Source organism: Chenopodium album, chromosome 17, assembly GCF_948465745.1.
Source record: "Chenopodium album chromosome 17, dcCheAlbu1.1, whole genome shotgun sequence".
Classification (NCBI taxonomy): Eukaryota; Viridiplantae; Streptophyta; class Magnoliopsida; order Caryophyllales; family Amaranthaceae; genus Chenopodium; species Chenopodium album.
Window position 1 is genome coordinate 31,466,181 of NC_137850.1, and position 10,906 is coordinate 31,477,086.

The 10,906-nt window shown below is 34.6% G+C and overlaps 2 protein-coding genes across 2 annotated transcripts; both read left to right on the plus strand.

Annotated features, from left to right (window-relative positions):
* The first annotated feature begins 608 nt into the window (after nt 1-608).
* LOC145589565 (ketol-acid reductoisomerase, chloroplastic) lies at nt 609-5,668 on the plus strand. Its single transcript, XM_081646185.1, has 10 exons — nt 609-1,119; nt 1,214-1,306; nt 2,297-2,362; nt 2,477-2,617; nt 2,799-3,026; nt 3,136-3,253; nt 3,337-3,476; nt 3,558-3,725; nt 3,967-4,122; nt 5,026-5,668. The coding sequence occupies exons 1-10, from the start codon at nt 643-645 to the stop codon at nt 5,386-5,388; spliced, it is 1,950 nt and encodes a 649-aa protein (XP_081502311.1). The 5' UTR covers nt 609-642; the 3' UTR covers nt 5,389-5,668.
* A 1,966-nt stretch (nt 5,669-7,634) lies between these two features.
* Nucleotides 7,635-9,413, plus strand: LOC145587780 (uncharacterized). Its single transcript, XM_081644455.1, has 3 exons — nt 7,635-7,907; nt 8,517-8,558; nt 8,644-9,413. Exons 1-3 carry the CDS (start codon nt 7,737-7,739, stop codon nt 9,187-9,189), a joined length of 759 nt encoding a protein of 252 aa, XP_081500581.1. The 5' UTR covers nt 7,635-7,736; the 3' UTR covers nt 9,190-9,413.
* The last annotated feature ends 1,493 nt before the right edge of the window (nt 9,414-10,906 follow it).

A 10,906-nucleotide genomic window follows, 5' to 3' on the forward strand; every position in this document is an offset into this window, starting at 1 on the left:
CCAGCAAACTCCCTTGCGACCTCAATTAGGGTTAACGTTGGTGGATTCAAATGGAAATTTGCCGAATCTCGTAAATTGCGAACTCCACACCTGCAATCGCACCACCAAGACTGACCCAATAGTTTGTGATCACTCAAAGCCGTAATCCCATAACATACTTCATAATTATCTCAAAAATAAAAAATTATTTTTATTGTGAAAAGAAAAGGGTAATAAACAATTTGTTGTGAAAAAATTAAACTCTAAATGTAATCCGAACTTATATTTAAAGATGAACTAAACAATACCTAAATACGAAGTACACTAGGCTTTTTTTTTCTTTTTCTTTCTTTTTTTTTTTAAATTTAATTTAAGAATTCATAATATGGAGTAATAAAAAATTTCAAAAATTGATACACAAAAAATCCTCATTAAGGGTCTGTTCACATTTACTTAATTTTAGTTCAGTTCAGTTCTGTGCAGCTCCTAATTTCCCTCTCTCATAAAATATTCATTTCAGCTCAGTTCAATTCAGCTCCAATCAGTTCAGATCAATTCGTGAACATAGCCTAAATGAATACCAGCTCAATTAATATGATTCATAATTTCATAAACAAATAATACTCCGTAGTACAATAAACAACAAATAATAAATCAACAAGTATGCGTTTTGGTACTCAACAAAGGGCATATCTTCATCTCTTCATTTCATCCCTGACTCGCTATAAAAACTCACTCAGTAAACCCTCCGCCACTTTTCCATCATCTCTTTCATCTCTTCACACACACTCTCTTCCTTTGTCTCCTCCACCTACCATCCATCCTTCAATGGCGGCTACCCCTGCAACCACCTTTTCTCTCTCCTCTTCTACATCTTCAACATCATCCTCAGCTAGAGCCTTGAAGCAAACCCCTAAACCCTCGGCTTTCAACCTAGGGTTTATCGGCTCTTCTTCTTCTACCAAAGCGTGTCGGTCTCTCAAATCATCAGCTCGCGCTCTTCCTAACGGTGCTGGATCTTCTGCGCTTTCTGCTCAAATGGTTTCTGCGCCTTCGATTAACTCGCCGCCTGCCACCACCTTTGACTTTGAGAGCTCTGTGTTTAAGAAGGAGAAGGTCACTCTTTCCGGTCATGACGAGGTTTCTCATCTTTTTTCTCCTTTTTTTTTTTTTTTTTTTTTCCTCTTGTGAAATGATCGACTATTTTTTTTGTTGTGAAATGGTAAATTTGCAGTACATTGTGAGGGGAGGAAGGAATTTGTTTCCGTTGTTGCCGGAAGCATTTAAGGGTGTGAAGAAAATTGGTGTTATTGGATGGGGTTCTCAGGTATTGTATTTTGTTTGTGAAATTTTGATTTAATGAATTGTACGGATTGATGTTCATTTTTAGGGTTTTTAATTGTTGTTTATTTGATGGTTATTTTTGTAATAGGATAAATTGATTGATTAAATCAGTGAATTTTTTAAGCTGGGAAATTCATAAAGTAAAATTGATATGTACTCATATTTGTGTATATCAATGGCATGTTTGTGAATTAGTGTGAATCTTTTGTTCAATTTTTATGTGTAAAAGTACATCATTTGGTTTCATAAGTGTATATCATATGGTTTCAAACTTTCAATACATCTACTCTTAATTGTTCTATTTTCCCTTGATGAATTTAAATGAATTTCCCAACATGCCCTTAAATATTCAGCGAAATTACCAAAAATACTGCATTTTATTCTTTGTATAGAATTGATATGTTACCGGATGCCCTTTTTAAGCTAATGGGGGTTTGATGAATTAATGGTTTTTTTTTTTTTGTTTTGTTTTGTCTTATAAAGAACCACTTTTAAGCTGACAAATGAATTACCTTGACTCTTAATGCATCAATATGCTGCTATAGAGTGACAAATAAGGGTATTAGTGATCACTTTTTCGCCATTAGTTTCCGGAACGGTAATCATGGAAGGTCAGTTTTAGTCATATTTAAATTTTATTGTAGCAGTAATTCTTAATAAGAAATGTTATAAAAGCTACTTAAAATTAACAAGTGTTATATATGAGATTAATTTGATCGAGTTCTTTCTTATTTTTTCATGACGAGCGGAGAGGAACACTAATAGAAGGAGAGATAAATGACAAAGTAAATAAGATATCGTTAGTGTTACTAATGAACAGTCTTCCTCTCCTGTTTAGTGTTAATACAAGTCAACGATATTGTTAACAATGTGTAGAAATTTATGTTGAAGTGGTTTTGTTGAAAGTAATGAGTTTTAGTAGCTTAAATTTTCCTTTTGGAGTCCATATTAATCATGCTTGGTTTTTTTGTAGGGCCCTGCTCAAGCTCAGAACTTGAGGGATTCTCTGACAGAGGCAAAGTCTGATATTGTTGTCAAGGTTAATTGAATACTAAATTTCTATCATCCCTTCATCAAGCTTCTGTCACTACGTGACGAAAATGTGTGATTTCAAGTTATATCTTTTCACGGCTTTTTTGCCTCTGTGATGCAGATTGGACTCCGCAAAGGATCTAGCTCTTTTGCTGAGGCACGTGCTGCTGGGTTCAGTGAAGAGAATGACACTTTAGGTGAGATGTGGGAGACCATTTCCGAAAGTGATCTTGTGATGCTGCTGATTTCTGACTCTGCTCAGGTTTTTATCTCTCTGCAATCTTGCTCCTCTAGCGTGGAAGCTTTATTTTTCACATTTCTCAATTGCATATTTAAATTAGTTCTGTTAGTTATGAACTTGTAGTGAAATCTTATCCCTGGTTTCAGCTGAATGTTTTATGATGGTTAAATTAACTTTACCCTTTCCTTTGTCTACATTTCAGGCTGACAATTATGAAAAGATTTTCTCCCACATGAAACCAAACAGCATTCTTGGGTTGTCTCATGGATTTCTTTTGGGGCATCTGCAGTCTTTGGGAAAGGACTTTCCCAAGAATTTCAGTGTGATTGCTGTATGCCCAAAGGGAATGGGGCCTTCTGTAAGGAGGTTGTATGTCCAGGGTAAAGAGGTCAATGGTGCTGGAATCAACTCTAGCTTTGCCGTTCACCAGGTTTGGCTCTTTTCATTGATTCTTGCTAATGCATTGTTGGCGGTGTGCCTTTTCTTACGCTTGAATTTGCACTCGATATAATTAGAATTTACCATTTTTTTGCTTGTAGGATGTTGATGGTAGGGCTACAGATGTAGCACTTGGCTGGTCAGTTGCTCTTGGATCCCCTTTCACATTTGCCACTACTCTTGAGCAGGAGTACAAGAGTGACATCTTTGGGGAGCGAGGTAGATATAACCTCCTTTATCTCTTGTGTTACCTCCTTATGGATTTTTGAGGCAATGAATCACTTTGCTTCTTTCCTTTGTAGGTATCTTGCTTGGTGCTGTTCATGGAATTGTTGAGTGCTTGTTCAGAAGGTACACAGAAAATGGAATGAGTGAAGATCTAGCATACAAGAACACTGTTGAGTGCATTACCGGGGTCATATCAAAGACCATCTCAACTAAGGTTGAATTTTTTAGTAATTAATTTTTAGTTTTTGCTAGAAGTTGTTTGTGGATGGCTGCTGATATGCATTGATTCTGTCAGGGAATGCTGGCCTTGTACAATTCTTTGTCAGAAGAAGGCAAAAAGGATTTCCAAACAGCTTACAGTGCCTCGTACTACCCGTCCATGGACATTCTGTATGAGTGCTATGAAGATGTTGCTAGTGGTAGTGAGATCCGAAGTGTTGTTTTAGCTGGACGACGATTCTATGTATGTCATTCTTATCGTTAAAAAAAAAATTGTCATCACCTCTGTTTGGAGTGTCCCTTAAGATTGAGATATTTTACTTTAAAATTCAAACGACACCAATTCATGTTTGGTATAAGGAATCAGTGTTGAATCATGTTATAGTAAAAATGTTTTTTTTTTTCTAGGTGTCAAGGTTTTGCTGGAGCTGTTATATTTTAGTCCATTTGAAGTTTATCTTAACCCTCTGTGTTTTTCATTCCAGGAAAAGGAAGGCCTCCCAGCTTTTCCAATGGGTAATATTGATCAAACCAGAATGTGGAAGGTTGGTCAGAAGGTCAGAGAAACCAGACCTGCAGGTGACTTGGGCCCATTATATCCTTTTACTGCAGGTGTCTATGTCGCTCTTATGATGGCCCAGGTAAGACTATTTGCTACTTTGCTCATGGTTCATAAGTTTATATGACTGCTTCCAAAGTCTAAAAAGAGCTCAAGATAGTGAGATACTACTAACTATAATTTCTGCATACTAAAATCACATGATGTTCTATGTAATCCCCTAAACATGCATGAGAAGAGACTTTGGGTTGTAAGCGTGCCTTGCCTCCTCAAGGGTGCCTAGGTGGATGTTTTTCTACCTATGCAACCTGTCTTTTTTCCCTTGTTTAATTGTAGCTTTTGCTTCTTTTTTTATGTAGATCTTGTCACATTTGATGGTTAAGATTAATTAAATATCACTTCTTGCATGCAACAGTTAAAATTTTCTTTATTTGGATGTCCTGAATTATAAATTTGTGATAGATTTAATTCCCTAGCTGTTGTTGATGCCTTGCTAATTTTCTTAGATGGCAATCATGGCATATGTGCGTGTGATTTTTAAGATTTGCTTTCATATTACTGGGAAAAATTAAATGAAATTGTTTCTTGTGCAAGTAAATGAATATCTAGTTAGTTATGGGCTTTTTTTTTGGGGTTGGGGGGGGGGGGGGGGGGGATGTGTTGGTGGTGAAGAGCTAACGCTACTTTTCGGGTTCAATTGAACTTACTTGGGTAGCAGCAAAGTGTTTTTTTATGTACTAATATGTGAAGTAAAGTGATATGAACTGATTGAACCTACTTAAATAAATAGCTTAGCGAGGATTTGTGTAGGAAATCAGTCATCAGCTGACCTAGTATAACTCTTCACACTTTAGTCCTAGATATATTATTTCAATTGCCTGCAATCAGTTTAATCTCATATGGAGTGTTTTATAATACTTCGTGCTGTTTTTTAGTATATATGTTGGAGACTGCATTCTCTAACACCTTGATATAATGTTACCAGATTGAGATCTTGAGGAAGAAGGGTCACTCTTACTCTGAGATCATCAATGAGAGTGTGATTGAAGCAGTGGATTCCTTGAACCCCTTCATGCATGCCCGGGGTGTCTCATTTATGGTTGACAACTGCTCAACCACAGCAAGACTTGGATCAAGAAAATGGGCCCCTCGTTTTGATTACATTTTAAACCAACAAGCCTTTGTAGCTGTTGACAAAGGTGCTCCAATCAACCAAGATTTGATCAGCAACTTCTTGTCGGATCCTGTTCATGAAGCTATTGGAGTTTGCGCAGAGCTCAGACCATCCGTTGATATCTCTGTGACTGCTGATGCTGATTTTGTGCGCCCTGAGTTGCGCCAGGCATAAGTATTATTAGGTATTGAGTTGTAAGGTCCGAGCGTATTGTACTTTAATCTTTTCTGTCTCGTGAAACAAGACCCTCTATATTCTCCGAGTTTTGGCTAGAGTTTTATGTTTAATTTGGGACTTTAGAGAGTGCCTGTCTAACTTGTGTTGTAATGTTGTAGTATGTGGCTGCAATAATGTTGTAGTATGTGGCTGCAATGTCCCCGGGGCTATCTTATCATTTATGCTTGGTTCGTGTGATGCTGTAGGAAATAAAGATCTTTCCGTACATCGTTCTACATTTGCATGTTTGTCATAAACTTCATTGTCTTGGTCCTAAAAGATAAATGCTTGCTTTATTAAAGCAAAAAGTTACTTGTTGAGAGGTATTATTGTTTCTACATGCCTTCCTGCCCCTACTTTTAATCATGGTCACAACCTTTATAAGCTTGCCAGTCACTCGCATGGCTACGCGGTCTCTGCCTGTTCCTCGAACTCAACTCAACAGACCATCGAACCCCCCTTCCCAGTCAATGTCATCTTTGTTGCTGGTATACTGTACAAGATTCCTCTTGTGAAGGGTTTTTTTTTTTTTTTTTTTTTTTTTCACCAATATTGTTAATAAATGCAAACAAAAACTTAATCTGTAAACTCGGAAAAAGGAGTGCTTACCAATTAGCACTAAAGATACTACGAACTAAATCTTGATATTCAGCAATGGTATCAGGAGTAGAATTTTCTCGTTCAGCAATGACATGGAGCAACCCTCTCAACAATCTTAGAATAAGCTTTTTGTTACGTGTGCTAATAAGAATCTATTTCATTACTAATCTAATCCTGCCCCGAAGGAAGCAGGAAGACAATAGGCTAGAAGCGAGAGGGAGATCTTCTTAAATAGACATGGTTCACACTAATTTATTGTGGACCACTAATATTAGATCACCATATTTAAATGCTTTATTTAAATTTAAAGGTTTTTATAGTGCGCACCAAAAAAAAAAAAAAAAAACTATAGGTTATTATATTACTAATAAAAAGGTTACTATGTTAAAACAAAGGTTGTTATGTTGAATGAAAGTTATTGTGTTATAATAAAAGTCATAAGAGATTAATGTATATTATAATGAAAATTTTAATATGGTCAATATGAATATTAAAGGTCATTATGTTAAAATTAAAGTTATTATACTCAAATTAACGTTAAGTACACATGTGGACTTCAAATCAGGCTCGCAAAGTTTTAAATAAGGTCACTATGATAAATTTAGGGTCACTATATTCAACATAATATCAGTTGTCGTGTATAGATTCTAGGTCCATACAAGTTTTTCCCAATAAAGAAGACTTACCTTAATTCTATTTTCTATCCGAAATACTTGTAACGTTAACTATTTAATGTTGTCCTATTACTTTTTTTTTTTTTTTTTTTTTTAATTTTTTTAATATCAATTTATTAGATATTACTCTTTAATCTTTAATATGTTAGACCATATTATTTTCGCATGAGGTTTATTAAGCTTCTTAAAACTTACTTTTGTTGATTCAATATCATACTTCTTCAGTCTTTTTTTTTTGTTTGCTCCAATTTTCTTCAAATTCATCTCTTAAAAATTGCTCCATATTACAGTATTAATTTACATAGGGATCACTATTTTGCTCTCACAAAAGCACTTTAGCTCCCATCACTTTTCTTTCTCATCAATTCCGTACTCGTAAAACTTAATAAAATGAAATATTTCTATGGGGCAAACAACTGGGGACGAAGGAAATACTTATTATTTAACTTTGTCATTTTCACAATATACTCTATTATTTTTGTTTTTCTGGTGAAGAGAGTACAACCTTAATTATCTTGACATTAATAATAAAAATAAATAGTTAAGGGTTCGTTTGGCATTGATGTGTTTTTTTTTTTTTTTTTTTTTTTTTGGTTTTTAAAAGTAATCTATATTTCATAATGGATCAAAAATTATTTAAACTTATTAAAATCTTAATAATTTTGAAAACTGACAACAGAATAGTGGAAACACCTTTTTCTTGTTTCCTGTTTTTGGTTTTTAAAATAGGAAACCGAAAACAAAAAATAATGCCAAACAAGCCCTAATAAAGTGGTTAATAATTTATTCAAGTATCGTCTAAATTCTTTGCATTTTCCACCTCTCAAAAAATAGCACAAAAATAAACCATTTTCAAAAATTTTAAGAGTAAGAATACCCGCTAAAATGTGATCATCACTAAATTCTAATCAACTCTTCTTATAAATACCCAACTTAAAACGCTTTCATCTCAAAACTCATAGCCAACTCTCAGCAGCAGTTAGAGAGAAAAAATTCTAGAGAGAGAAAGAGTTAGAGAGAGAAAGAGTGGCGATGGTGAGTCCAGTTGCAGAGCAGCTCCATAACCACAATCATCATATGCACATGGCAGAGCAAATGATCAATTTCAAGCTCAAGGAAAGGAAGCAGCTCTCTCTCGAAAACTACCTTTCCTTCCTCCAATCTGCCGATTCTGCCAACTTCACCGCCGATCAACTCAATATGGTAATTTCTATAATTTTTTCTTCAAATTTCGTTTGATTTCTAGGTTTTCATGTTGCGATTTTGTTGAATTTTTGCTAATTTGTTTGAATTCTTTATTAAAACATATTTTCTCTCTGTTTTTAAGTGTTTTTTGAGGTTTACAACAATTTGAATCGAATGTGTTTGGTTTTATTGCTAGTTAAACTGGAAATATGTGTGAATTAAACCTAATTTACGAAGGAATTTCTCAGAAATTTCTTTTAAGTTGAAAGTTCCGATGAGAATTTCGATTTTATTTCATTTTTTTGTGAATGAATTCGCTCTGTTAATTAGTGGTTGAACTATAATTTCTCTCAATTTTTCATGTCAGTTGTAAATTTGATTTTAGTCTGTGTATCTAAATGAATTTTTTCCCCTAATTACTAGTTGAACTGAATGTCACTGAGAATTTTGATTTCAAATTTGTTTTCGTTAAATTTCGACGAGAAATTTCAATGTTATCTCATATTTTTGTGAAATCATTTCTCTCCATTGATTTACTGGTTCATCTGAGAGGCTACGAATGAAATTTTCAAATAAAATTCATGTGAAATAGTTGAGATTTTGATTGTTTTTCTCCACAATTTGCAGATAATTTCAATCCATGGTTTCAAGAAGGCCAGTCAACGGAAGGTTCTGGACTCTTCATCTTCATCTTCTCTCTTTCAATTTTCTCTTCATCTCCTACTCTCTCATTTGACTGACAAAATGATTGCAGAAAGCTGAAGAAGCACTGAAGCAACTCGAGCCAATCGATGCAGCGCGATCAACTCTGACCGAAGACATTTCATCATCAATCAAAGCAAATATGGACTTCAACGAAGCAATCAAGGATCTCAAAGCTCTCAATTGGCAAGAGTGCTCAATCACTTCCTTCAAATCAATCAAACCAGAGAACGACAAACTTGTCCTCGTCTCTCCTTCAACTGCAACAACCACCAAATCAGGATCTCTGAAGGCGAAAAAGAAGCCTAAGTTAGCATCGTCGATGATTAGCTCAGGCAGTGTTCTGAATGACAGTGGTGGTTCTGATACTAGTCAAAGTTTGGTTCCTGTATTTCCTTCTGCAACAGCTACCAAAATGCGGAAAACTGTAAAGAGGCAGAAGTTAGCATCACTGACAGAGAGCTCCTGCAGTGGTCCTAGCATTGACAGTGGCAGTGCTTCTGGTGGTTGTTCGTCGTCTTCACTTTCAGCAGGAGGAGGGAAGAGAGGTGGTGGGAAGAAAATGCTCCATGCAATAGTCTGCCTAGGGGCTAATTAGCAGTACTGAAAGATAGTTCAAACTGAGCCTCACCAGGATTAATTTGGCTGTTTTAAAATTTTAATATTCCTAATCACGTTTTCGTGGCGGTTTTGGTGCTGTTAACTACAATTTGTTTCTCAATGGTGGAGTATGCGCATTTGATTTTGTTTAGTTCCACTGGAAATACTTTATCAGACACTGTAATTTTTGGATTTTTCTATGCTAAATGAAGAGATTGGAAGGCGTAAGGTCTACTTGTTGAAATCATGCCTAATTTTGTCAATTAATTTCATATGAAACATTGAAACACGAAACTTGTTTTTAATGCAATGTGTATGATTCATACGATCATGCATATGGATTAGCACTGATTTGTAAGATAATAACCATGCAACTTATTTGTCATTACTCGCTCCGCTCTATTGAAATTGCCCCATACGAGGATTGTTATGTATCCCATCCATTATACGATCATACATTAGCATATAGATTAAAAAGAGAACGGCGAAGCACGTGATAGCAAAGTAGTAGTCTCTTGTATCATTTATGGTGTGGAGCAAATTCGATGAGACGTCACGTCAAACAATGAAATATGAACTAAATAAAATAGGATGGAATGGATACCTAATACGGAGTACTTGAGTACAATAGTTAGTTAGTCACGGATTCTAAGCAAGAGAGACAAAATTTCTCAAAATCAAACTTCTAATTTTGCTAAGATATAAAAGAAAATTAACTAATTCTCATCCATAAGATTAATCGCAAAGTCTTATATATGGCCAGCCACTATAAGCCCAATTTGCGCGGCCCAGTTTACTTATTATAACGGAGGCCGTTATTTTAATCCCGTTTTCTAATAATCCCGTTATTGTTTTAAAAAAAAAAAAAGCGGAAACCGCCTTAACTTCCCTCCTTTGCTCCTTCTTTCATTACTCTCTTTTTTCTCTCATCAAATTTCATCTGCAATTCAAATTTGCTCTGCAATTTATTACTCTCTTTCTCTGTCTTCAAATTTGCTCTGCAATTTCTCTCTTCTCCATTGTTGCATTATGGTGAAGATTAAGCTCGTACATCGTGGTGGCAAAAAAGGATCGACTACTTGCGAAGGTCTTGATCGTTCCTTTATTTTTGTAATTCTATTTTTTCAGCTTCTTTTTGTTGTTAATATTTTCTTGTTTTCCATTTTTTTTGTTATATTTGTTTCAAATTTGTTGCGATTATGTTTGTTTAAGTAGTTTTATACTTTAATTTGATTATTAACCCTAATTTTTACTTTTCGTTGAGTAATTTTATTGTTCAATTTGATGATCAAACCCTAACTTTTATTTTTCCTCTTCTACTTATTTAATTATGTGCTTGATGATGTTCATTGCTGTTTATTGTCATTTTTATGTTCTTATTGTTGTAATTTGTACTATAATTGTGTACTTTGAACATTGCATGTGTTATTAGTGTTTAATTTCATCATCTTTTTGATTTTTTTAACCCTTACTTTTTTCCCTTTTTCTTGCTGAATTAAGTTCTTCATGATGATTTTTTTTTCTTCATTTTTTATGTTATTATTGTTGTCTTTTTTTTTATAATTCTGTTTTTTTCTTTGCATGTGTTATTCTGCTTTTTTCCTTATGAATACTTACCTTTTTCTTTATTCTAGTTGTCTTATACTTGAAATTTAAAGTGGTTATTTATTAATTTTCTAGGTGTTACCGTCGTGTTACATATTGGTTACCTTTTA

What these genes read in the sequence shown, in the direction of transcription:
- LOC145589565 (XM_081646185.1), top strand. Translation starts at nt 643, where the DNA reads ATGCGTTTTGGTACTCAACAAAGGGCATATCTTCATCTCTTCATTTCA. An exon ending in TTATTGGATGGGGTTCTCAG is followed by an intron (nt 1,307 to 2,296) that starts GTATTGTATTTT and finishes GTTTTTTTGTAG; the next exon opens with GGCCCTGCTCAAGCTCAGAA. An exon ending in TAGCTGGACGACGATTCTAT is followed by an intron (nt 3,726 to 3,966) that starts GTATGTCATTCT and finishes TTTTCATTCCAG; the next exon opens with GAAAAGGAAGGCCTCCCAGC.
- LOC145587780 (XM_081644455.1), top strand. Translation starts at nt 7,737, where the DNA reads ATGGTGAGTCCAGTTGCAGAGCAGCTCCATAACCACAATCATCATATG. An exon ending in CCGCCGATCAACTCAATATG is followed by an intron (nt 7,908 to 8,516) that starts GTAATTTCTATA and finishes CACAATTTGCAG; the next exon opens with ATAATTTCAATCCATGGTTT. An exon ending in AGAAGGCCAGTCAACGGAAG is followed by an intron (nt 8,559 to 8,643) that starts GTTCTGGACTCT and finishes AAATGATTGCAG; the next exon opens with AAAGCTGAAGAAGCACTGAA.